At 48.2% G+C, this 27,763-nt stretch overlaps 1 protein-coding gene across 4 annotated transcripts in view; it reads left to right on the plus strand.

Annotated features, from left to right (window-relative positions):
- The first annotated feature begins 9,885 nt into the window (after nt 1-9,885).
- LOC147116905 (leucine-rich repeat-containing protein 14-like) overlaps nt 9,886-27,763 on the plus strand; it is a 55,120-nt gene continuing 37,242 nt past the window's right edge. The window contains exons 1-2 of one of the 4 annotated variants that reach the window (XM_085987352.1): nt 9,886-10,067; nt 24,040-24,415. In XM_085987352.1, the coding sequence (XP_085843478.1) occupies nt 24,090-24,415 (326 nt within the window). In that variant the 5' untranslated portion in view covers nt 9,886-10,067; nt 24,040-24,089. The other 3 variants (XM_085987354.1, XM_085987355.1, XM_085987353.1) reach the window with 3 other exon arrangements.

The following is a 27,763-nucleotide window of genomic DNA, read 5'->3' on the forward strand; positions in this document are numbered from 1 at the left end:
CTCCCCCGTCGCTCTCTCTCCCTCTCCCGTCGCTCTCTCTCCTCTCCCCGTCGCGCTCTCTCCCTCTCCCTCCTCTCCCCCGTCGCTCTCTCTCCCTCTCCCCGTCGCTCTCTCTCTCCTCTCCCCGTCGCTCTCTCGTCGCTCTCTCTCCCCGTCGCTCTCTCTCCCTCTCCCCGTCGCTCTCTCTCCTCTCTCCCCCGTCGCGCTCTCCTCCCTCTCCCCGTCGCTCTCTCTCTCCTCTCCCCGTCGCTCTCTCTCCCTCTCCCCGTCGCTCTCTCTCTCCCTCTCTCCCGTCGCTCTCTCTCCTCCCTCTCCCCGTCGCTCTCTCTCTCCCTCTCCCCGTCGCTCTCTCTCTCCCTCTCCCCGTCGCTCTCTCTCTCCCTCTCCCCGTCGCTCTCTCCTCTCCCCGTCGCTCTCTCTCCCTCTCCCCGTCGCTCTCTCTCTCCCTCTCCCGTCGCTCTCTCTCTCCTCTCCCCGTCGCTCTCTCTCGTCTCCCTCTCCCGTCGCTCTCTCTCCCCTCTCCCCGTCGCTCTCTCTTCCTCTCCCCGTCGCTCTCTCTCTCCCTCTCCCCGTCGCTCTCTCTCTCCCGTCTCCCCCTTCAGCTCTCTCTCCCTCTCCCCGTCGCTCTCTCTCCCTCTCCCCGTCGCTCTCTCTCCCTCTCCCCGTCGCTCGCTCTCTCTCCCTCTCCCCGTCGCTCTCTCTCCCTCTCCCCGTCGCTCTCATCCCCGTCTCTCTCTCTCCCCGTCGCTCTCTCTCCCTCTCCCCGTCGCTCTCTCTCCCTCTCCCCGTCGCTCTCTCTCCCTCTCCCTCCCGTCGCTCTCTCTCCCTCTCCCCGTCGCGCTCTCTCCCTCTCCCCGTCGCTCTCTCTCCTCTCCCGTCGCTCTCTCTCTCTCTCCCGTCGCTCTCTCTCCCTCTCCCCGTCGCTCTCTCTCTCTCTCCTCCTCTCCCCGTCGCTCTCTCTCTCCCTCTCCCCGTCGCTCTCTCTCCCTCTCTCCCCGTCGCTCTCTCTCCCTCTCCCCGTCGCTCTCTCTCCCTCTCCCCGTCGCTCTCTCTCCCTCTCTCCCTCCGCTCGCTCTCTCTCTCTCTCCCCGTCGCTCTCTCTCCTCTCCCTCCCCGTCGCTCTCTCTCCCCTCTCCCCGTCGCTCTCTCTCCTCCCTCTCCCCGTCGCTCTCTCTCCCTCTCCCCGTCGCTCTCTCTCCCTCTCCCCGTCGCTCTCTCTCCCTCTCCCCGTCGCTCTCTCTCCCTCTCCCCGTCGCTCTCTCTCCCTCTCCCCGTCGCTCTCTCTCCCTCTCCCCGTCGCTCTCTCTCCCTCTCCCCGTCGCTCTCTCTCCCTCTCCCCGTCGCTCTCTCTCCCTCTCCCCGTCGCGCTCTCTCCCTCTCCCCGTCGCTCTCTGTCCCCCCCCCCCCTCCCTAACTGTAACCCAGTCGTGGTTCAATATTTAGTGGGTAATCCTCCTGACGGATTTGACCTTTATCGTCACCCCATGCGTGTGTGTTTGAAAGTCCCAAGGGGAAAATAAAGAGGGCAGGAAGAGACTGGGTGGCGCAGTGGGTGAGACATACCTGGGAATCGCACTGGCCGGGTCTGATGGGGATGAAAGTCACTCCCAACTGCTGGCTGTAATGGCCTCACGTGAGATGAGTTTGCACGACTCCAGTTCACTGTGGTCAAAACTATCCTTAATTTGCACAATTGCACTCAGACAGGCTGGTGTGCAAAATAATGTCAAACTGTTTTTATAATTTTGTCTTTGGGACCCTGGTGAGGCATCATTTATTGCCCATGAGAAGGTGGTGGTAGGACTTGAAGCGATTGTGTTAAACTGAGTGCCTTGCTTTTCCACTTCTACTGGTGCAGTAGTGGGCACTGACCCGTGCTGTACCTGCCCTGGGAGTGTTTGCTGGGACAGTGTCGAGGGAGCTTTACTCTGTATCTGACCTGCCCTGGGTGTGTTTAGTGCTGACAGTGGGTGAGAGAAGTGGAATGGTTCTATTTCCCAGCATTGACATCTCTCACCTCGATGAACACATGAATAACTTGAACTTTAACCTGGCCGAGCTTGTGACCCCAGGTCAGGTGCCTTCAGCAGCAACACACCGGTTCCGCCTGTGGTTCATCCACCGGGATGAGCAACGTAAACACAGGAAATCTGTCAGAGGGACTACTTGGTTTCTGCAGTTGCCGTGTGTCAGCATAAACTACAAGTTTTAATCCTGTAACATTTAAACCGGGCTCCTCCATGTTTATGAGAATTATTTTTTTAAATAAACTTACCGCTGCGAGTGCGAGTCCTCTCTCTGTCTCTCGCGGGCTGTTGCTATCCCCGTGTAACAGTCTGTTGCAGTGTCACCGGCCTCGCGTTGTATTGGGGGCATTGAGTGCCGAAGATCGCACCGCGTCTTTCGCTGCTAACGGTCAATGGCCGCTTGCTGCGTTTTCAATTTGGATTCAGTAAGGATAAGAAAAAAAATCTAGAACCAGATGGGAGGTGGTACTGTGCACAGTTCTGGTCTCCATATTATAATAAATGATATAGAACCACTCTAGAAGGTGCAAAAAAGACTTACAAGGACTGAGAGGTTATGCCGATCAGAAAGGACTGAACAGGCTGGGGCTCTTTTCTCTAGAAAAGAGAAGGTTGAGGGTGACCTGATAGACGTCTTCAAAATTATGGAGGGGTTCGATAGGGTAGATGTAGAGAAAATGTTTCTACTTGTGGGGGAGTCCAAAACTAGGGGCCATAAATATAAGACGGTCACTAATAAATCCAATAGGGAATTCAGGAGAAATGTCTTTACCCAGAGAGTGGTGAGAATGTGGAACTCGCTCCCACAGGGAGTGGTTGAGATGAATATCACAGATGCATTTAAGGGCAAGCTAGATAAATACGAGATTAGGGTTCGGGTTTGCATTGGTGAAGGTGACTACAAGGCTCCAGCCCATCAAAACTGCAGATAGGAGCCTTGCTTCAGCTCATCTAGGTGGACCTGGGAACAGGGCTCCAGCCCATTGAGGGTCTCAGTGGAGGTAGGAAAAGGCTAGTACCCCATTGTTGGTCTCTGTGGAGGATGGAGAAGGCTAGTACCCCATTGTTGGTCTCTGTGGAGGATGGAGAAGGCTAGTACCCCATTGTTGGTCTCTGTGGAGGATGGAGAAGGCTAGTACCCCATTGTTGGTCTCTGTGGAGGATGGAGAAGGCTAGTACCCCATTGTTGGTCTCTGTGGAGGATGGAGAAGGCTAGTACCCCATTGTTGGTCTCTGTGGAGGATGGAGAAGGCTAGTACCCCATTGCTGGTCTCTGTGGAGGATGGAGAAGGCTAGTACCCCATTGTTGGTCTCTGTGGAGGATGGAGAAGGCTAGTACCCCATTGTTGGTCTCTGTGGAGGATGGAGAAGGCTAGTACCCCATTGTTGGTCTCTGTGGAGGATGGAGAAGGCTAGTACCCCATTGTTGGTCTCTGTGGAGGATGGAGAAGGCTAGTACCCCATTGTTGGTCTCTGTGGAGGATGGAGAAGGCTAGTACCCCATTGCTGGTCTCTGTGGAGGATGGAGAAGGCTAGTACCCCATTGTTGGTCTCTGTGGAGGATGGAGAAGGCTAGTACCCCATTGTTGGTCTCTGTGGAGGATGGAGAAGGCTAGTACCCCATTGTTGGTCTCTGTGGAGGATGGAGAAGGCTAGTACCCCATTGTTGGTCTCTGTGGAGGATGGAGAAGGCTAGTACCCCATTGTTGGTCTCTGTGGAGGATGGAGAAGGCTAGCACCCCATTGTTGGTCTCTGTGGAGGATGGAGAAGGCTAGTACCCCATTGTTGGTCTCTGTGGAGGATGGAGAAGGCTAGTACCCCATTGTTGGTCTCTGTGGAGGATGGAGAAGGCTAGTACCCCATTGTTGGTCTCTGTGGAGGATGGAGAAGGCTAGTACCCCATTGTTGGTCTCTGTGGAGGATGGAGAAGGCTAGTACCCCATTGTTGGTCTCTGTGGAGGATGGAGAAGGCTAGTACCCCATTGCTGGTCTCTGTGGAGGATGGAGAAGGCTAGCACCCCATTGTTGGTCTCTGTGGAGGATGGAGAAGGCTAGTACCCCATTGTTGGTCTCTGTGGAGGATGGAGAAGGCTAGTACCCCATTGTTGGTCTCTGTGGAGGATGGAGAAGGCTAGTACCCCATTGTTGGTCTCTGTGGAGGATGGAGAAGGCTAGTACCCCATTGTTGGTCTCTGTGGAGGATGGAGAAGGCTAGTACCCCATTGTTGGTCTCTGTGGAGGATGGAGAAGGCTAGTACCCCATTGTTGGTCTCTGTGGAGGATGGAGAAGGCTAGTACCCCATTGCTAGTCTCCATGGAGGATGGAGAAGGCTAGTACCCCATTGCTGGTCTCTGTGGAGGATGGAGAAGGCTAGTACCCCATTGTTAGTACCCCATTGTTAGTCCCCCATGGAGGATGGAGAAGGCTCGTACCCCATTGTTAGTCCCCCATGGAGGATGGAGAAACTAGTACCCCATTGACATTCTCTATCTAGGTGCAGATGGGAGCCTTGATTCAGCTCATCTAGGTGGATCTGCGAACAAGGCTCCAGCCCATCAAAGTGGGAGCAGGCCTCCAGTCCATCATGACTCTAGATGGAGATGGGAGGTGAATATTTGGACATTTGATGGAATGGAAGGGTACAGCCCATAAGATTTTTTTTAGATATTTAAACAGCAACATTTCTCCAATAATTGATTACGATCATTAATTTGCATCAATACATAACCTCACCTTTGCTGAATGTTTGTGAAGATTTCTCAAGGTTATTCACACAGAGGCTAGTGAGGTTGAGGCTTAATGAAGACTCTCACTTGAGCACCTTCTGCTCAGAGAACTGCAAAGCAGGAGTTGCAGGTCTGACCTCCGGCCAGCAGAGTGAGCTGGCTGGAGCTGCAGGTCCAGCCTCCAGTTGAAAGAGAGAACTGTGTGGAAAACAAATTCTGGCTCTTCCTTTCACAGAGGCCTACTACAAGTCCAAAGACTCCCACCATTACTCTTACTTCCCACCCTATCCCTCTAACTCTATCCCTTTCAGTTTCTGTCTAAAGATACTTGATCAGCTCTGTCCCATTACCCAAGTCTGTGTTCTCGCCCCTTCTCACTCCCTACTGTAAAACAGGCTCCTTGTCCACCTCTTCTATGTCACTAGTCTCTGCTTCCCTCAGATCTTCTACCATAATCTACATCCTAATCGCAGCTTTGTCGTATCCTCCCCTCTACTCGTTGCTCTCCGAACGAACTATAGCCTCCTTGAGATAAAGCCCTTGTTCGTTTTTCTGTCACCTCCACCACGGACTGCTCTTCCCAAATGCATCCTATGCTCATTCACTGCTTCTCACACCATCACCCAAGGCCCTAAACACTTGTTCCATGTGAGAGAGTAATGTCTTTGTACTTTGTCTTCTAGTATTTGGTGCTCACAGATTAATGTCCCCTGCAGTAAGGTGGTCAATTGCAGATTGGGTAACCGCTCTGCCTAACATGTCTGTTTTATCTACAAGCATGATCTGAACATCTAGGATCACTTCAACTCCACCCCTTCCCCCCCCCCTTTCCCACACTAACCTTTCCATTGTTGACTCCTGCACAGATTCTGATGGAAGCAGAGAGTCTAGTGAGAGAGACGTAGTGGGGGAGGTACTAAGTGGAGTACTGCAGGGGTCAGTGCTTGGACTCTTGTTTCTGATTGACCTGTTTCTGATTGACCTAGATACAAGTTGTTAAATCTCCAGAGAACAGTAAAATGGGGAGTACTATAGAAACAGAGGATGCAGTTAAACTTTTGCAGAAAGATTTGGCTTTGTTAGGCAATTGGATAGACAAATGGCAAATTAAATTTACTATTGACCGATGTGAGGTATTGGTTGAAAGAATGAGCTCCAGTAAAGTAGCAGAATTCGTACAGGGAGACTCTGAATTGGACCTTTGAGAGTTACAGCAGATTCATCACTTTCATTAGGGATACAATATGGAACCAATCAAAAAAGCAAAACCACAACTAGCCAGTGGAGAATAAGTTTACAGAGGTTGTGCTGAGGCTTACTGCTTTGAGAAGAAAGAAAGAAGATGAATAATTACGTTTATATAGCGTCTTTCACGACCCCACATTTTGATTCCCACAATTCAAGAGGGACGTGCATGTGCTGGAGAAGATGTAGAGAAGAGCAACAGGAACAACCTCAACTTTAAAGGGATGAGTTGCAAGAGAAACAAAGAGAAAGTTAAGTTCTACAGTCTAGAGAGAAGGTTAAGAAGGTTATACCTGCTGAGGTATACAAGGTATTAAATGGATAAGATCAATCCAGAATATTACTTCAAGGCAACTAGGAGCAGAGGGAATATATTTAAATAGCTGGGGGGAGCCCGGCTTTGCCAGGGCTGTTTTGGGCCGGGCGGTTTAAATTGAGTGCGAGGCTTTGGGGCCTCTCTGTGTCCCTCTGTGAATCTGCTGCCGGGCGGTTTAAATGGAGTCCCAGGCTTTGGGGCCCTGTCTGTGTCCCTTTGTGAATCTGCTGCCGGGCAACATTTCTACCTTTTAATACCTTGAAAGATGAAAGTGAAAGTACTTATAAAAGGTTTTTGGTAAATCTTATGTTATTTTTAAAAGAGAAACTAACTTTTTCAAAGCTGGATGATCAAAGGGCTTTCAGGCCCTGTCTCTCTCTCCCTGTGTGAATCTGCTGCCAGGCAACATTTCTACCTTTTAATACCTTGAAAGATGAAAGTGAAAGTACTTATAAAACGTTTTTGGTAAATCTTATGTTATTTTTAAAAGAGATACTAACTTTTTCAAAGCTGGATGATCAAAGTAGTTTGAGCTGGAAGCTGAAGTAATGGCAGTGAAACAATGGCTGCCACATCCCTGAGATGAAAACGATTAGTCCCGCCCACACACACACACACACACCGATTGGCCAACCATCAGGGGACCGTACTGTAGGATTGGTCAATCGTGACGGCACAGGATTGGTCGAACCTTGACGTCAGTCAATCAATGCTAAGTAACAGATAATGAGTTTAATTTTGAAGGTTTTTTGCATAAGGCGCGAACAATTTTCGTCCGACCAAAAAGTAAATACGCTTACGAGCGTCCCGGAAGCGTAAGCTTTCTTCGGAGGTAACGTGCGCGTAGGTACGCGCTATAACTTTTGAGCGCATAGCTGGACAGACGCACACGTGAGGACAGACAGACAGAAGGACAGACAAACAGACAGAAAGAAGTATCCGTTTATATATATAGATTAGACTAAACAAAACGAATCCTAGAAACGTTTCTTCACTCAGAGTGAGTGATGTTTGGAATAAATCTATAAGGGAAGGTATCAACAATGGGGTTGGTAAATCCATAAACAATGTAAGGAATATCATTCAAAGACTATCAGAAGAATTCCTTCTACACCAATTCCACATTCGAGAACTGCCTGATGGTCATCTTCTAACATTTATTAGCTGCCTAAGATTTTGGCGCCCCTCCAAACGGTATTCCATTAACCAGAGTTTATTTACAACCACACAAACCGTATTCCATTAACCAGAGTTTATTTACAACCACACAAACTATTCCATTAACCAGAGTTTATTTACAACTAAACAAACCAAACTTAGAGTGAATGAGTTAACTTCTTGCCAAAGTCATCAAAGACGAGTATTTCCAGCATTTTCTGTTGTTATTTCATCAAAGACAGAGTCAGATACAGAAATCCATGAAATGATATTTTATTAATACACCTATATGATAATATGATTAATACCGTCATAAGACTATGCATTAAGTAGTACAGAAAGAACTTGGTGGATATAGTTGACTGACAGAGCTTACAGGCTCAAGTGTCGATGAAGTGAATAACAACCACCCATCGTCTGCTGGACTCGACTTAATACAAAATAAAGTTACACTCAGTATTCAAGATTAACGCAAAGTTGTCAATCTTTTTCACAGTTAGATTGCTTGTCTAACTGAAAGGTTAACGGCTGTAAATATCAAGTATGTCCAAGTACATGTAAATTCTATTTCAGCATGTTGCTGAAACACTAATCTTTCCTTAAAACCTTGTCCTTGTGGACTTGCTGTGGTCGAACTGGGCACATCTGCCACTCCCTGGAACACAGATTCCACTCTGGGGATGTCTAGTTATCGCGATTCCCCCCACCCTTGGATGGTTTTCTTCTCCTGCTATGTCCGACCTTGAAAATTCTGTTATGACTAAACTATGAACAATTTCTCATTTCTGTCTCTGTTTTCAAACTTGAACTATTGCAGATAATATGGTACACCTTAAAAGTTCGATTTATCAGACTAAACTTTTACAATCTTCCAAATAAAACCTTCATTTTTGGGATTATGCCCCAGAATCTTTTCGTATTTGGGTTTCAAAGTTACAATCTGTTATTGTGCAATAGATCTTTCCCACCTATTTATAACTGGACCAATCATAATGACCCATCTTGTCACAAGGATACGATTATAAGTGTCATTCATTATTGACAGACACCTGTCAGGTATTTGGTTATTCAACTCCCCAGGTCTGTCCCTATACAACATGATGGTACTGATGATGACTGGTCTTCCTCGGGAATATTTCTCATCTCTTCAGACAACATGGCCTGTTCAGTGGCCTCTCCTGTGTGGCCTTTCTTAGCTCCAGATGTTAATTAGAAACACCTGCTTCTTCGGAGAGCTTTTGTTTGTCTCTTTGCTCTGAGAATATTGCCTGAACCTTCCCAGAGTTCTTCTAGTAACCCTTCACAGAATTCAGCAGTGTTTTTCTCAGGCCATGTTCATAGAATCAGCGAGAAGGAGGCCATTCAGCCCATCCTGTCTGTGCCGGCTCTTTGAAAGAGCTGTCCAATTAGTTCCACTCCCCGCTCTTTCCCAATAGCCCTGCAATTTTTTCTCCTTCAAGTATTCTCTGCACCCTCTGTCTACTTCCTCCTGAAGTCTTACTATCCTCCTCATTGTTTACTGCAAACTTTGAAATTATGCCCTGTATACCCAAATTCAGGTCACTAATATATATATCAAAAAAGAGCAGTGGTTCTAATACCAACCCCTGGGGGCCACCACTGCATACTTCCCTCGAGTCTGAAAAACAACTGTTCACCACCACTCTGCTTTCTGTCTCTTAGCCAGTTCCTGTTCCACAAAACTGTCACTACAGTTAATTAGAGTCAAAGGCATTAGCAACACTTAAAGTACAGTTGGATGCTGGACTGGGTTAGTTGGAGTGCTTGTGAAATGTGGTTGGATCGGCCAACTGGCCTTCCCTGATCCTTGACTTCTCAATCACAATGCAAACCTCAGGAACAGCATCTCATCTTCCTCCTAGACTCTGCAACCCACTGACGTGAACACGAACTTTGGCAACTTCAGGCCTTAGCTGTCTCCTCCAGAATCTTCGATATTACTTTCCACTTTGCTGCTTTCCCTTCTGTTAGAGCAGGGGGGGTTCCGATTTATAATTTACTGCTCAAATCAATAGGGTTCTTATACATTAAATATCAGGTATCACAGATTTATTAAGCATACAATACATGTAATAGGACTTAAACATAAACTTAAAAGGTAATACAACCAGTATTGGTATGTCTTTTAATGGAGCGGCGCGGCGGACCTCCGGCCGCAGGGGGCGCTGTGAAGGCACGGAGCGGCGCGGCGCGGCGGACCTCCGGCCGCAGGGGGCGCTGTGAAGGCACGGAGCGGCGCGGCGGACCTCCGGCCGCAGGGGGCGCTGTGAAGGCGCGGCGGACCTCCGGCCGCAGGGGGCGCTGTGAAGGCACGGAGCGGCGCGGCAGACCTCCGGCCGCAGGGGGCGCTGGCGGCGCCCCCTCCCCCGCGCAGGCGCGCTCCGCTCCCCGAGCGCCCGCCCTGTCGATGAGCCGTGACGCCACAATGCGGAGAGCAGGCCGGGAAGGCGATGCTGGGCGGTGCCTCTCCCGCGGGGACATGGCAACCTGCCGTATCCATGGAGTCTCAGCGCTGAGGGAGCAGCTGACCCGCCCGACTCAGAGTCTCAACCGCGGCCGAAGAACAGGCAAGGTGCGGCCTAAGAGAGGGGGGAAGAGTGCGAGGCTCGGGCGGCGGGGCCTGCACTCAACCTGAGGCCTGAAGGAAAGGCCTGGGCTAGGGAGAGGCTGAGGCCTGAGGGAGAGGGGAGAGACCCGAGGGAGAGGGCTGGGCTAGGGGGAGAGGGGAGTAACCCAAGGGAGAGGGCAGTAACCCAAGGGAGAGGGCTGAGGCCTGGGCCAGAGGGAAGGGGGTGAGAGCCGGGCAGCAGGGAAGCCAGGCTGCCGCTGCTCCCCCTGATCCGGCCTGCAGTGAAAGTTGGGCTCAATGTCAGGCCGGCTCTGTGAGAAATGGTCACCAGTCCACACCTGATATTACTACTCAAAACGCACACAACTCTCAGGTAAAGTGTCATTTTTTTGTGTGTGTGCATATAAAGTTGCAGCTGGCTTTATTTTAAGTTTTGATGTGTCTTCTTGCATTTCACGTGTTTCTTTTGGGGGCAGACAGCACATTTAAAGAATCAATGCCAAAACCCAACTGCTCCACCCATCTCCGTGCTGATCCATCTGAGGCTGAATCGGGCTCTTCACAACCTCGGCGTCCTGTTTGACCCACCATAAACTTGGAACTTGGCTGCCCGTGTCCCAGCTCGCACCAAGTCCCGTTCACCCATCACCCCTGTGCTCGCTGACCTACATTGGCTCCCGGTTAAGCAATTCCTCGATTTCAAAATTCTCAAACTTGTTTTCAAACCCCTCCTTGGACTCACCCCTCCCTATCTCTGTAACCTCCTCCAGCCCTACAACCCTCTGAGATCTCTGCGCTCCTCCAATTCTGGCTTCTTGCACATCTCCAATTTTCAAAGAAAGACTTTCATTTCCATAGCGCCTTTCACGACCTCAGGAAGTCCCAAAGTGCTTTACAGCCCATGAAGTACTCTTGTAATGTAGGAAACGCGGCAGCCAATTTGTGCACAGCAAGCTCCCACAGACAGCAATGAGATTATGACCAGATAATCTGTTTTAGTGATGTTGGTTGAGGGATAAATATTAGTCAGGACACCGGGGATAACTCCCCTGCTCCTCTTTGAATAGAGCCATGGGATCTTTTGCACCCACCTGAGAGAGTAGACGGGGCCTCGGTTTAACGTCTGAACCGAAAGACGGCACCTCCGACAGTGCAGCACTCCCTCAGCACTGCACTGGAGTGTCGGCCTAGATTTTGGGCTCAAGTCTCTGGAGTGGGACTTGAACCCACAATCTTCTGACTCAGAGGCGAGAGAGCTACTCACTGAGGCCAGTTAACTTTTCTGTCTCTACTACACAGTGTCTGGAAAATGTGGCCACGCTCTGCTCAGAGCCGGCGTGATTTTGGCCTGCGTTTGGTGACCGAATTCCAATTAGGCTCACTTGCAATCATAGAAATTAATAGCATAGTTCATCCAGCTTATTGTGTCTGTTCTTTGCCAAAGCAACCCAAACCAATCCCATTGTCTTGCTCTCCATGCAGCTCTGTATCTGCTTCAAGTAGTTATCCAATTTGCCCTTAAAAGAAGCAGTGGAGCCGGTGGCAAAGCACTGCACGCTGATATTCTATACAAAGCTGGTCTATACATGGCTGATCTCCCTCTGGTACCCTGTCCAAGTGTCCACTATTTAGTTGTGAACCTTGACAGAGCTTTAATTAAAATTTTGATTTGTTTGTGGCATGATGTGGACGACATTGGCAAAGAAGCATTTATTGCCCGTTCCTAGTTCTCCTGAGGGCAGGTCCCTTACCTGAAGGATGCAAGTTAACTCATTGGGCTTTTCTGCCCCTTTTTTTTTCTCCCAACATGCTACGGTGGGATTTGAATTTCTGATCTCTAGGTTGGTCCAGTTCAATAAGCCCACATCCACCGTGCCCGTTCCTGGTGATTGTGTTATACCTGCTGCCGGGATATCACTGCCAAATTCATCCCCATTCACCTGAGGTCGATGTGTGCACTTCAGAATGGGTGGCTGGCTAGTGATCAATGGAAATAGTGATGTTATTTCTCTCCCTTCTTTAACCTGGCAGAGTTTACTAACTCAGCACAGACCCGGAATTGCACCGGGGAACTTTCTGCTACATATGGGTCAGCTATTTACTGTTTTTGCCAGCTGAACTGTCAGGGCAGTTGAAAATATAAAGTTTTTAATGGAAAGAATTCTCTCATAATACACACTGGGCTCTTTATCTAATATACATGTATCACAAGCTATCTAGTGCGTATCGCCGTCACACCTGGGGGGAGTACAAAGAAACGAAGGCACTGGCTTGCACAAGCACTCCTGCAGCAAAAGAGTACCAGAGCCACAATGTCTGTGGCCTCTTTACTAACCAGCTATTTGACCGTATAGGCTTATATATCTCCCCCAAAAAGCTGTTGGTGCTAGGGGTCAAGTGAAAATTTCAAAACTGCGATTGATAAATTTTTGTTAGGTGAGTTATTATGGGATATGGAGTTAAGAGACAGATCAGCCGTGATCTAATTGGCGCAACAAGCTGGAGGGCCTACTCCTGTTCCTAACAGGGGGACACCCACACTAGCAGAAGAAGAACATTCGCCAGGAATTTCTTCGGGGGTTTCTGCTTTGCCGATGTATGCGCACTGAAACCCCGCTCGGCACGGAGGCAGAGCGGGAGAAGTCCCAAGGAAATTCCTGCTGATTGTGTTTTACATGATTCCTGACCTTTTAAAGCAGTGCACCCTCTCATTTTTGGCAGAGCCACAGGAGATTTGCTACATATTGTATATGAGATGCTAGCAGGTCTAACTACAGTGTGAGGGATGTTACGCTTTGTAACAGTGCATTCTCAAAACCATTCATTTGCAGTGACTGAATAATTCAAGTTATCTTACTCCATGATTTTCCAGGCTATGTATTGGTGTTTTGTCGATCTGTTCTAATGTTGCTCATGAGCAGTTGGAGAATTACATCGAATGTTGACATTGTCCCTGCTTCAATCACCAGTGCATTCCACAGCCCCTCAATCCTCTGTATAAAAACAATCTGTGTTTCCGGTTCACAAAACGTTAAAAGCAGCAATTCAAGTGGATAAGGTCATTTTTAAAAAAAAGGTTAATGGAATACTGAGTTTAATGACTGGAAAGAATGCAAGAGTTGAGATGTAATGGTGAATCTATCCAAAACCATAGTATGACCACAAATGGAGGACTGTGTGCAGTTTTGAATTTCACAAAGGATGCTGAGGAAATAGGGAGGGTACAGCACAGATTCGAAGGGCCGAATGGCCTACTCCTGTTCCTATCTCTATGTTTCTATTCTCCCTGGTATGATGCAATACCAATATGAAGAAGAAAGTAAAAAGAAGACTTTTCATTAGAACAGAGGAGATTAAGAGATGATTTTATTGAGGTGTATAAAATTTTGAAGGAACGGAGTAGATAGAAAGTGATTGTTCAAATGTAATAAGCACACATTTATTGACACTAAAACAGATGTCAGGCTATCCAAATATAGACTGGGATTGTAATAGTGTAAAGGGCAGAGAGGGGGAAGAATTCCTGAAGTGTGTTCAGGAGAACTTGATCAGTGTGTTTCCTACCTAATGAGGGAGGAGGCATTGCTGGATCTGGTTCTGGGGAATGAGGTGGATCGAGTGTCAGGGGAATATTTAGGGAACAGTGATCATAGTATCATATGGTTTAGATTTGCTATGGAAAAGGACAAGGAGCAATCTAGAGTAAAAAAAACTTAATTGGAGGAAGGCCAATTTCAGTGGGTTGAGAACGGACCTGGGCCCAGGTAAATTGGAATCAAAGATTGGCAGGCAAAACTGTAATCGAACAATGGGCTGCATTTAAAGAGATGGTTCAGGTACAGTCGACGTACATTCCCACCAGGGGGAAAGGTAGAGCAACCAAAGCCAGAGCTCCCTGGACGACCAAAAGACATTCGATAAGGTGCCGCATAAAAAGTTGTTAAGCAAGTTAAGGGCACGGGATTGGGGGATAAAGGATTGGTTAACATGGAAAACAGAGAGTAGGGATAAACGGGTCATTTTTAGATTGGCAGGCTGTAACTAGTGGGGTGCCACAAGGATCAGTGCTGGGGTCTCAGCTATTTACAATCTATATTTATGACTTAGATGAAGGGGACTGAGCGCAATGTATCCAAGTTACAGTACAAAGCTAGGTGGAAAAGTAAGATGTGAGGAGGACACAGAGAGCCTGCAAAGGGATGTAAACAGGTTAAATGAGTGGGCAATAAGGTGGCCATTGGAAATGTGAGGTGATTCACTTAGGTAGAAAGAATAGGAAAAGCAATATTTTTTAAATGGTAGAAACTATAAAATGTTGGTGTTCAGAAAGATTTGTGTCCTAGTACAGGAAACACCGTTAGCGGGCAGGTACAGCAAGCAATTAGGAAAGCAAATGGCATGTTGGCCTTTATTGCAAGGAGGTTGGAGTACTAGAATAAGGAAGTCTTGCTACAATTGTACAGGGCTCTGGTGAGAGCACACCTGGAGTACTGTGCACAGTTTTGGTCTCCTTATCTAAGGAAGGATATACGTGTCTTAGAGGCGGTGCAACGAAGGTTCACTAGATTGATCCCTGGGATGAGAGGGTTCTCCTATGAGGAGAGATTTTGAGTAGATTGGGCCGAGACACTCTGGCGTTTAGAAGAATGAGAGGTGATCTCATTGAAACATAAGATACTGAGGGGGATTGACAGGGTAGATGCTGAGAGGTTGTTTCCCCTGGCTGGAGAGTCTGGAACTAGGTGGCATAGTCTCAGGATATGGGGCCGGCCTTTTAAGGCTCAGTTGAGAAATTTCTTCTCTATGATTTGGACAGGTTGGGTGATTGGGGCAGATGCATGGCAAGTGCAGTATAATGTGGATAAATACAAGGTTATCCACTTCGGTGGCAAAAACAGGAAGACAGATTATTATCTGAACGGCAATAGATTGAAAAAAGGGGAAGTGCAACAAGACCTGGATGTCCTTGTGCACCAATCGCTGAAGGTAAGCATGCAGGTGCAGCAGGCGGTTAAGAAGGCAAATGGTATGTTGGCCTTCATAGCGAGAGGATTTGAGTACAGGAGCAAGGATGTCTTGCTGCAGTTGTACAGGGTCTTGGTGAGACCACACCTTGAGTATTGTGTGCAGTTTTGGTCACCTTATCTGAGGAAGGATGTTCTTGCCATGGAGAGAGTGCAGCGAAGATTCACCAGACTGATACCTGGGATGGCAGGAATGACTTATGAGGAGAGATTGGGTCGATTAGGCTTATATTCGCTAGAGTTTAGAAGAATGAGAGTTGATCTCATTGAAACATAAAATTCTAACAGGACTAGACAGACTAGATGCAGGAAGGATATTCCTGATGGCGGGGGAGTCCAGAACCAGGGGTCACAGTCTAAGGATAAGGGGTAAGCCATTTAGGACTGAGATGAGGAGGAATTTCTTCACCCAGAGAGTGGTGAATCTGTGGAATTCTCTACCACACAAGGCAGTTGAGGCCAATTCATTAAATATATTCAAGAAGGAATTAGATATATTTCTTGAGGCTAAAGGGATCAAGGGATATGGGGAGAAAGCAGGGACATGGTACTGAATTTGGATGATCAGCCATGATCTCATTAAATGGTGGAGCAGGCTCGAGGGGCCATATGGTCGTCTACTGCTCCTAATTTTTATGTGCTTGTGATGACGTAAGAGATATAAGAGTAAGATGAAGCAGAAAAAGGGGGCGTATGCCAGATGTCAGGTTGAGAATACAAGTGAGAACCAGTCTGAATATAGAAAGTTCAAAAGGGAAGTGAAAAAGGAAATAAGAGGGGCAAAGGGAAAGTACGAGAATAAATTGGCAGCTAACATAAAAGGGAATCCAAAAGTCTTCCATAGGCATATAAATAGTAAACAGGTAGTAAGAGGAGGGGTGGGGCCGATTAGGGACCAAAATGGAGACCTACGCGCTGAAGTACTAAATGAGTACTTTGCATCTGTCTTTACCAAGGAAAAGATGCTGCCAACGTCAAGGTGATAGAGGAGATAGTTGAGATATTGGAAGGGGTAAAAATTGATAGGTGGTACTAGAAAGGCTGGCTGTACTTAAAGTAGATAAGTCACCAGGACCGGATGGGATGCATCCTAGGATGCTGAGGGAGGTAAGGGTGGAAATTGCAGAGGTACTGGCCACAATATTCCAATCCTCCTTAGATACGGGGGTGGTGCCAGAGGACTGGAGAATTACAAATGTTACACCCTTGTTCAAAAAAGGGTGTAAGGATAAACCCAGCAACGACAGGCCAGTGAGTTTAACCTCGGTAGTGGAGAAGCTTTTAGAAACGATAATCCGGGACAAAATTAACAGTCACTTAGACAAGTGTGGATTAATTAAGGAAAGCCAACACTGATTTGTTAAAGGCAAATTGTGTTTAACCAACTTGATTGAGTATTTTGATGAGGTAACAGAGAGGGTTGACGAGGGCAATGCAGTTGCTGTGATGTACATGGACTTCCAAAAGGCATTCAACAAAGTGCCACATAATAGGCTTACCAGCAAAGTTGAAGCCCATGGAATAAAGGGGACTGTGGCAGCATGGATACGAAATTGGCTAAGTGACAGGAAACTGAGAGTAGTGGTGAACGGTTGTTTTTCGGATTGGAGGAAGGTATACGGTGGTGTTCCCCAGGGGTTGGTTCTAGGACCACTGCTTTTCTTGCTATAAATGACTTGGACTTGGGTGTACAGGGCACAATTTCAGAATTTGCAGATGAGACAAAACTTGGAAGTATAGTGAACAGTGAGGAGGAGAGTGATAAACTTCAAAGAGGACATAGACAGGCTGGTGGAATGGGCGGACACGTGACAGATGAAATTTAATGCAGAGACATGCAAAGTGATACATTTTGGTAGGAAGAACGAGGAGAGGCAATATAAACTAAAGGGTACAATTCTAAAGAGGGTGGATGAACCGAGAGACCTGGGGGTATATGTGCACAAATCATTGAAGGTGGCAGGACAGGTTGAGAAAGCGATTAAAAAAGCATACAGGATCCTGGGCTTCATAAATAGAGGCATAGAGTACAAAATCAAGGAAGTTATGATGAACCTTTATAAAACGCTGGTTCGGCCCCAACTGGAGTATTGTGTCCAATTCTGGGCACCGCACTTTAGGAAGGATGTGAAGGCCTTAGAGAGGGTGCAGAAAAGATTTACAAGAATGGTTCCAGGGTTGAGGGACTTCAGTTACGTGGATAGACTGGAGAAGCTGGGGTTGTTCTCCTTGGAGCAGAGAACATTGAGAGGAGATTTGATAGAGGTGTTCAAAATCATGAGGGGTCTGGACAGAGTAGATAGAGAGAAACTGTTCCCATTGGCGGAAGGGTCGAGAACCAGAGGACACAGATTCAAGGTGATTGGTAAAAGAACCAAAGGCGACATGAGGAAAAACATTTTTACGCAGCGAGTGGTTAGGATCTGGAAGGCACTGCCTGAAAGGGTGGTGGAGGCAGATTCAATCATGGCTTTCAAAAGGGAGTTGGATAAGTACCTGAAGGAAAAAATTTGCAGGGCTACGGGGAAAGGGCAGGGGAGTGGGACTAGCTGAAGTGCTCGTGCAGAGAGCCGGCACGGGCTGAATGGCCTTCTGTGCTGTAACCATCCTATGACTTCATCTCTGGTCAGATGGGACTCGGAGGGTGAGAGTGCTACCACTGAGCCAAGGCTGACACTTCTAGAAACCGCCATCGTAAACTTGTCATGCTGCAGTCATACCCTCCTGCCAGTGACAGAAGGATTCGATGTCTTTGCAAGGGGGGGTGGCGGGAGGGGGATAAAATACTCAACGTAAATTCTTTTTGGGTTTCAGTAGAAATGCTGATTTTATGGGAAGCGCAGCAGTGCTCAGATCAGTTGGAACACATGGCCCCGTCACTGTTCACTGAAGTGCTCCAAGACACACGGGATGCTGACTGTTGGTGATTTGTCAAGTTCTATTGTAGAGGAACTTGATTTATCAGTCTTCCTGCTGGGTGTAAATTGACATTTTTACTGAACCATCACAACTGTGTAAGGAGGTGTCTCCTGCCCTCTTCTAAGTCCCGTGTTCTGGATTGCTCAACTACTAGTAACAGTCTGCCTTTATCTACCCTGCCCCAGTCTTGCATCATTTTAAACACTTGACGAGTGAGCATTTTGGAGTGTATAACATTAGGGTGAACTACTGGTGGGTACAGGTCTCTCAGACTGCACTTTGGTGAGGATAGTGTGGAGAAATCGAAGGAGGAACTGGATAAATATTTGATGGAGTGGTGTAATTGAGGAGTACAGTATTAGGTTTCGGGACTGGCCAGTTTACTTTCTGCTCCCGTAGTTCTCTATTTTTGTGTCGCCGCTGATGGGAGGAAAAGGCAGATGTTGGCTCACAAAAAAAAATCACACTTAAGTGTATTGGTACCAAAGTGCTAAATAAACTTAGTGACGACACTGCAGTGGTTTCTTATACCTGTTCAGTGCCACACAAGTCTTGTTGCAGTGTCATCCTGTCAACAGAATTGAAACATTCAGTGCTGTGCTACAGCATAACATTACCGATCTGATGGGTGTCAGTTATTGTAACAACTAATTCGGTGATCCGATCTAAGAAAAATTGTGCTGGTTGATGCTGCCTAGTTGCCCCGAGAAGATGGCGGTGGGCTTTCTCCTGATAGTGCCGATAATGTGGAGCGGTAGCGTAGTGTCACTGGGCTAGTAATCCAGAGGCCTGTACTAACGATCCAGAGACGTGAGTTCAAATCCCACCACGGCAGCTGGGGAATTTAAATTCAGTTAATTAAATAAATCTGGAGTAAAAAGCTAGTATCAGTAATGGTGACCATGAAACTATCGGATTGTCGTTAAAAACCCATCTGGTTCACTAATGTCCTTTAGGGAAGGAAATCTGCCGTCCTTACCTGGTCTGGCCTATATGTGACTCCAGACCCGCAGCAATGTGGTTGACTCTTAACTGCCCTCTGAAATGGCCCCAGCAAGTCACTCAGTTGTAACAAACTGCTACGAAAAAGAATGAAACTGGACGGACCACCCGGCATCGACCTCGACCTCGGCCCACCCAGCCCAGTCGACCCTGTCCTCCTCACCAACATCTGGGGACCTTGTGCCCAAAATTGGGAGAGCTGTCCCACAGACCAGTCAAGCAACAACCTGACATAGTCATACTCACAATCATACCTTTCAGCCAATGTCCCAAACTCCTCCATCACCATCCCAGGGTATGTCCTGTCCAACCGGCAGGAAAGACCCACCAGGGGTGGCGGCACAGTGGTATACAGTCGGGAAGGAGTGGCCCTGGGAGTCCTCAACATTGACTCCGGACCCCATGAAGTCTCATGGCTTCAGGTCAAGCATGGGCAAGGAAACCTCCTGCTGATTACCACCTACCGCCCTCCCTCAGCTGATGAATCAGTACTCCTCCATGTTGAACACCAATTGGAAGAAGCACTGAGAGTGGCAAGGGCACAGAATGTACTCTGGGTGGGGGACTTCAATGTCCATCACCAAGAGTGGCTCGGTAGCACCACTACTGACCGAGCTGGCCGAGTCCTGAAGGACATAATTGCCAGTCTGGGCCTGCGACAGGTGGTGAGAGAACCAACATGCGGGGAAAAACCTACTTGACCTCGTCCTCATCAATCTACCTGTCGCAGATGCATCTGTCCTTGATGGTATTGGTAGGAGTGACCACCGCACAGTCATTGTGGAGACGAAGTCCTGTCTTCACACTGAGGACACCTTCCATCGTGTTGTGTGGCACTACCACCGTGTGAAATGGGATAGATTCAGAACAGATCTAGCAGCTCAAAACTGGGCAAACATGAGGCGCTGTGGGCCATCAGCAGCAGCAGAATTGTATTCTACCACAATCTGTAACCTCATGGCCTGGCATATCCCTCACTCTACCATTACCATCAAGCCAGGGGACCAACCGTGGTTCAATAAGGAGTGTAGAAGAGCATGCCAGGAGCAGCACCAGGCGTACCTAAAAATGAAGTGCCAACCTGGGGAAGCTGCAACACAGGACTACATGCATGTTAAAAAGCAGAAGCAGCATGCTAAAGACAGGGCAAAGTGATCCCACAATCAACGGATCAGATCAAAGCTCTGCAGTCCTGCCACATCCAGTCGTGAATGGTGGTGGACAATTAAACAACTAACGAGAGGAGAAGGCTCCATGAATATTCCCATCCTCAATGATGGTAGAGCCCAGCACGTGAGTGCAAAAGACCATGGCTGAAGCGTTTGCAAACAACTTCAGCCAGAAGTGCCAAGTGGATGATCCATATCGCCCTACTCCTGAGGTTCCCACCATCACAGAAGCCAGTCTTCAGCCAATTCGATTCACTCCACGTGATAAAGAAACGGCTGAGCGTACTGGATACAGCAACGGCTATAGGCTCTGACAACATCCTGGCTATCGTGCTGAAGACTTGTGCTCCAGAACTAGCCATGCCTCTAGCCAAACTGTTCCAGTACAGCTACAACACTGGCATCTATCCGACAATGTGGAAAACTGCCCAGATATGTCCTGTCCACAAAAAGCAGGATAAATCCAACCCGGCCAACTACCGCCCCATGAGTTTACTCTCAATCATCAGCAAAGTAATGGAAGGTGTCATCGACAGTGCTATCAAGCGGCACTTACTCACCAATAACCTGCTCACTGATGCCCAGTTTGGGTTCCGCCAAGACCACTCTGCTCCCGACCTCATTACAGCCTTGGTCCAAACATGGACAAAGGAGCTGAATTCCAGAGGTGAGGTGAGAGTGACTGCCCTTGACATCAAGGCAGCATTTGACCGAGAGTGACATCAAGGAGTCCTAGTAAAACTGAAGTCAATGGGAATCGGGGGGGGAAACACTCCACTGGCTGGAGTTATACCTAGCACAAAGGAAGATGGTTGTGGTGATTGAATAGCAATCATCACAGCCCAAGGACATCGCTGTGGGAGTTCCTCAGGGCAGTGTCCCAGGCCCAATCATCTTCAGCTGCTTTATCAATGACCTTCCCTCCATCATAAGGTCAGAAATGGGGATGTTCGCTTGTGACTGCACAGTGTTCAATGCAATTCACAACTCCTCAGATAATGAAGCAGTCCATGCCCGCATGCAACAAGATCTGGACGATGTTCAGGCTTGGGCTGATAAGTGGCAGGTAACATTCACGCCACAGAAGTGCCAGGCAATGACTGTCTCCAACAAGCGAGAGTCTAACCACCTCCCCTTGACATTCAATTGTATTACCATCGCTGAATCCCCCACCATCAACATCCTGGGGGTCATCATTATAAGAAAATAAGAAATAGGAGCAGGAGTAGGACCTTTAAGCCTGCTCCGCCATTCAATGAGATCATGGCTGCTCATCAACCTCAACTCCATTCACCGGCCCTATCGCCATATCCCTTGATGCCCTTACTAGTCAGATATCTATCGACTTCTGTTTTGAATATACTCAACGACTGAGCCTCCACAGTCCTCTGGGGTAGAGAATTCCAAAGATTCACCACCCTCTGTGTGAAGAAATTTCTTCTCATCTCAGTCCTGAATGGCCTACCCCCTATTCTGAGGCTGTGGCCCCTGGTTCTGGACTCCTCAGCCAATGGAAACATTCTCCCAGCATCCACCTTATCAAACCCTGTAATAATTTTGTATGCTTCAATGAGCTCCCCTCATTCTTCTGAATTCAAGAGAATACAGGCCTAGTTTACTCAATCTCTTCTCATACGACAGTCCCGCCATCCCAGGAATCAATCTCGTGAACCTTCATTGCACTCCCTCTATGGCAAGTATATCCTTCCTTAGGTAAGGAGACCAAAATTGTACACAATACTCCAGGTGTGGTCTCACCAAGGCCCTATATAATTGGAGTAAGACTTCTTTACTCCTGTACTCAAATCCTCTTGTAATGAAGGTCAGCATACCATTTGCCTTCCTAATGGCTTGATGCACCTGCACATTCACTTTCAGTGACTCATGTACCATTGACAAGAAACTTAACTGGATCAGCCACATAAATACCGTGGCAACGAACAGGTCAGAGGCTAGGTATTCTGTGGCGAGTGTCTCACCTCCTGACTCCCCAAAGCCTTTCCACCATCTGCAAGGCACAAGTCAGGAGTGTGATGGAATACTCTCCACTTGCCTGGATGAGTGCAGCTCCAACAATACTCAAGAAGCTCGACACCATCCAGGACAAAGCAGCCCGCTTGATTGGCACCCCATCCACCACCTTAAACATTCACTCCCTCCACCACCGGCGTACCGTGGCTGCAGTGTGTACCATCTTCAAGATGCACTGCAGCAACTCGCCAAGGCTTCTTCGGCAGCACCTCCCAAACCTGCGACCTCTGCCACCTAGAAGGACAAGGACAGCAGGCGCATGGGAACACCACCACCTCCAAGTTACACACCATCCTGACTTTTAAGTATATCGTCGCTGGGTCAAAATCCTGGAACTCCCTCCCTAACAGCACTGTGGGAGTACCTTCACCACACAGACTGCAGCGGTTCAAGAAGGCGGCTCACCACCACCTTCTCAAGGGCAACTAGGAATGGGCAATAAATGCTGGCCTTGCCAGTGACGCCCACATCCCATAAACGAATTTTAAAAAAAAGTCCCCCAATGGTGTTTTTAAAAAATGTTTGTGATGTGGGCGTCGCTGGCAAGGATGGCATTTATTATCCATCCCTAATTGCCCTTGAAGGTGGTAGTGAGCCACCTTGAACTGCAGAGGGCAGTTAAGAGTCAGCCACATTGCTGTGGGTCTGGAGTCACATGTGGCCCAGACCGGGTAAGGACGGCAGATTTTGTTCCCTAAAGGACATTAGTGAACCAGATGGGCTATTACGACAATCCGGTAGTTTCACGGTTACCATAACTATACAGGGGGGGATAAAATAACGTAAATCAACCAGATTTATTTAACTAACTAAATTTAAATTCCCCAGCTGCTGTGGTGGGATTTGAACTCACTAGCCCTGTAACAGAACCACTCTACTACCGTACCCCGTTAGCTAGGGAATTCCAGGAATATGACCCAATGGTGATGCAGGAATGATGTGTGTTTGTGACGGGACGAAGTTGCTGCTGTTGTCCTCTTTGGTGGCAGAGGCTTTGGGGCCGGGAGGACCTAATACTTGCAAATAACGAGAGCAGAGCTGTGCGAACGGCAGCTTGCACTGAATGCAAGTTCAGCTAATTATCTGCCCCACTGGTTGCAATCGTTGCTGCATGTGCAGCGCTTGTGGAACTGGGCCTGCAGCGCGAGCCAGCACCTTCAAGAGAGAGGGATGCAAAACAATCACTGAAAGAGCTTGCATTTATACAAGAGCCTTCCATAACCTGAAGATGTCCCAAAGTGCTTTACAGCCAATGAAGTGTTGTCAATGTTTAACATCTCGTCTGAAAGATAGTACGCAGACAATATAACATTTTTACTATTAATCGGCATGATTATAAAAACGAAACACAATGCAGGAGGTTTACATGGTGTTAAACATTATTATTTTTAGGTAGACTACAAAGTGCAACAAAGCAAAAACCCAGTAGGCAGTTGACTTCTTGATTGAAAAGATGAAATGTTTTTACAAAGGGAGAAAGGGAAACCAGTGATTTGATTTGATTATCTTTCAGTTACCAGCTACACACTTGCTGCAGCTTGAGAGCAGGTGTCCAATCGCGCCCTTGGTCAAGAAATGCAGGAAAAGTGCAGCAAGAGTGAACTATTTGAACTAGAGTAATGCAGAATGAATAATGCTCATTAATGGACTGCGTTAATCTCTTGCGAGGCTCCACTGAGCAGTTGATCACGGTTCAGCTGGGATCAGGTACTCCAGATGGTAGCTATCTGCCTGTACAAGCTGGTGGCACAGAGAGTCAGTGGAGACAATGGTACAAAAATAAGTTGTGTTTCTCGGGTCTGACTGGTGTCTTCCTCTCTCCTGCTGCAGCCATCCATTGACTGCGACATCAACTCGATCTGGGCTGTTTGTTTGGAAGGATGCATTCTCTGGTCTTCTTCTGTGCGCAGAAAGTGATATCGGACCACGCCTCAACCCGCAAAGCCCTGGACTACATCCCTCGCGAGATCTATCCGGTGTTGTTTAAAGCCGCCTTCCTGGACCTGCGGACACTGGTGTTGCGCGATGTGGTGCAGAGGTGGCCCTTCAGCGTTCTGAACTTCTCCACCATCCTGAAGAGGTGCAAGCACTGCGACCGTGACGTGATCCGGGAGAAGCCCAGCAAGCAGTGCTTGCAGGCGGTGATCATGGGAGTGAAGGACTACCTAATAAACGAGCTACGACAGAGCCACACCCCCACCAACAGGTACTAACTGGCATGGTTCCACCTGCCGTGTACTGGCTATCAGCGTTTTTTAATTAATATTGGGATCTATTCCTGATTTGACGATCGGTAATTGCGCACGCAATTTTATTTGTAATACGAAAATCAAAACAGTTTTGGTTGCTTCACTGATGCCTTAACCAGCTGAGTGACCCAGACCAGGAACATCTCAAGACTGCTCTCTGCCGAGCTTTCTAATCTCAGCGGTAGGTAAACTATAACTTACCTTGCCTGCCCCCCAGGCAAGGGAAGGAATAATCGTCCAGGGTTCCCCGGTCCTGATCGCTAGCCAGTGACGCCCTGCTGAAAGTGCATGAGTGGAGTTGGGTGAGGGCCGAATCCAGGTCAGCTGTGAACCCACCCCCCCATGGTTGAATACTCTGCCGACAGTCACTGACTCAGCTCACGGGTGCCCGCGGTCCTGATAACCTGCACCCCGGCACAGAGTGGATGCTTCAGCAAAGGAGTATAGGGGAGAACTGACGCATAGAAGCCGAAAAATATCCAGCCTAAGAGGGTCTGAAATTTGTATTGTGGGTGAAAACCGCACCTTGTCCAGCTGATCTGGAGGGAGGCAGACAGAGCTGGGGCACAGCTACTTTCTTATTTAAACAAAGAGCACTCTCTGGGACGAGAAGGGTTTTTAAGGAACTGATGAGATTTATAGTCGTGGCGCAGCATGATCCCTGTCCTTTCCCAGACTGTGATCAGACACAGTGTGATTCCTGTCTTTTCCCAGACTGATCAGACACAGTGTGATTCCTGTCCTTTCCCAGACTGTGATCAGACACAGTGTGATTCCTGCCCTTTCCCAGACTGATCAGACACAGTGTGATCCCTGTCCTTTCCCAGACTGTGATCAGACACAGTGTGATTCCTGTCTTTTCCCAGACTGATCAGACACAGTGTGATTCCTGTCCTTTCCCAGACTGTGATCAGACACAGTGTGATCCCTGTCCTTTCCCAGACTGTGATCAGACACAGTGTGATCCCTGTCCTTTCCCAGACTGTGATCAGACACACTGTGATTCCTGTCCTTTCCCAGACTGTGATCAGACACAGTGTGATTCCTGTCCTTTCCCAGACTGTGATCAGACACAGTGTGATTCCTGTCCTTTCCCAGACTGATCAGACACACTGTGATTCCTGTCCTTTCCCAGACTGTGATCAGACACAGTGTGATTCCTGTCCTTTCCCAGACTGTGATCAGACACAGTGTGATTCCTGTCTTTTCCCAGACTGATCAGACACAGTGTGATTCCTGTCCTTTCCCAGACTGTGATCGGACACAGTGTGATTCCTGTCCTTTCCCAGACTGTGATTGGACACAGTGTGATCCCTGTCCTTTCCCAGACTGTGATCAGACACAGTGTGATTCCTGTCCTTTCCGAGACTGATCAGACACAGTGTGATTCCTGCCCTTTCCCAGACTGATCAGACACAGTGTGATTCCTGTCCTTTCCCAGACTGTGATCAGACACAGTGTGATTCCTGTCCTTTCCCAGACTGTGATCAGACAGTGTGATTCCTGTCCTTTCCCAGACTGTGATCAGACACAGTGTGATTCCTGTCCTTTCCCAGACTGATCACACACAGTGTGATTCCTGTCCTTTCCCAGACTGTGATCAGACACAGTGTGATCCCTGTCCTTTCCCAGACTGTGATCAGACACAGTGTGATTCCTGTCCTTTCCGAGACTGTGATCAGACACACTGTGATTCCTGTCCTTTCCGAGACTGTGATCAGACACAGTGTGATCCCTGTCCTTTCCCAGACTGTGATCAGACACAGTGTGATTCCTGTCCTTTCCCAGACTGTGATCAGACACAGTGTGATTCCTGTCCTTTCCCAGACTGATCAGACACAGTGTGATCCCTGTTCTTTCCCAGACTGATCAGACACAGTGTGATTCCTGTCCTTTCCCAGACTGTGATCAGACACAGTGTGATTCCTGTCCTTTCCCAGACTGTGATCGGACACAGTGTGATCCCTGTCCTTTCCCAGACTGATCAGACACAGTGTGATTCCTGTCTTTTCCCAGACTGATCAGACACAGTGTGATTCCTGTCCTTTCCCAGACTGTGATCAGACACAGTGTGATTCCTGTCCTTTCCCAGACTGTGATCAGACACAGTGTGATTCCTGTCCTTTCCCAGACTGATCAGACACAGTGTGATCCCTGTCCTTTCCCAGACTGATCAGACACAGTGTGATTCCTGTCCTTTCCCAGACTGTGATCAGACACAGTGTGATTCCTGTCCTTTCCCAGACTGTGATCAGACACAGTGTGATCCCTGTCCTTTCCCAGACTGATCAGACACAGTGTGATTCCTGTCTTTTCCCAGACTGATCAGACACAGTGTGATTCCTGTCCTTTCCCAGACTGTGATCAGACACAGTGTGATTCCTGTCCTTTCCCAGACTGTGATCAGACACAGTGTGATCCCTGTCCTTTCCCAGACTGATCAGACACAGTGTGATTCCTGTCCTTTCCCAGACTGTGATCAGACACAGTGTGATTCCTGTCCTTTCCCAGACTGATCAGACACAGTGTGATTCCTGTCTTTTCCCAGACTGATCAGACACAGTGTGATTCCTGTCCTTTCCCAGACTGATCAGACACAGTGTGATCCCTGTCCTTTCCCAGACTGTGATCAGACACAGTGTGATTCCTGTCCTTTCCCAGACTGTGATCAGACACAGTGTGATTCCTGTCCTTTCCCAGACTGTGATCAGACACAGTGTGATTCCTGTCCTTTCCCAGACTGTGATCAGACACAGTGTGATTCCTGTCCTTTCCCAGACTGTGATCAGACACAGTGTGATCCCTGTCCTTTCCCAGACTGTGATCAGACACAGTGTGATTCCTGTCCTTTCCCAGACTGTGATCGGACACTGTGATCCCTGTCCTTTCCCAGACTGATCAGACACAGTGTGATTCCTGTCCTTTCCCAGACTGTGATCAGACACAGTGTGATCCCTGTCCTTTCCCAGACTGTGATCAGACACAGTGTGATCCCTGTCCTTTCCCAGACTGTGATCAGACACAGTGTGATCCCTGTCCTTTCCCAGACTGTGATCAGACACAGTGTGATTCCTGTCCTTTCCCAGACTGTGATCAGACACAGTGTGATCCCTGTCCTTTCCCAGACTGTGATCAGACACAGTGTGATCCCTGTCCTTTCCCAGACTGTGATCAGACACAGTGTGATCCCTGTCCTTTCCCAGACTGTGATCAGACACAGTGTGATTCCTGTCCTTTCCCAGACTGATCAGACACAGTGTGATTCCTGTCCTTTCCCAGACTGTGATCAGACACAGTGTGATTCC

The sequence above is a fragment of the Somniosus microcephalus genome, chromosome 5 (assembly GCF_052327205.1).
Source record: "Somniosus microcephalus isolate GS21.2 chromosome 5, FLI_Smic_1.0, whole genome shotgun sequence".
NCBI classification, from domain to species: domain Eukaryota; kingdom Metazoa; phylum Chordata; class Chondrichthyes; order Squaliformes; family Somniosidae; genus Somniosus; species Somniosus microcephalus.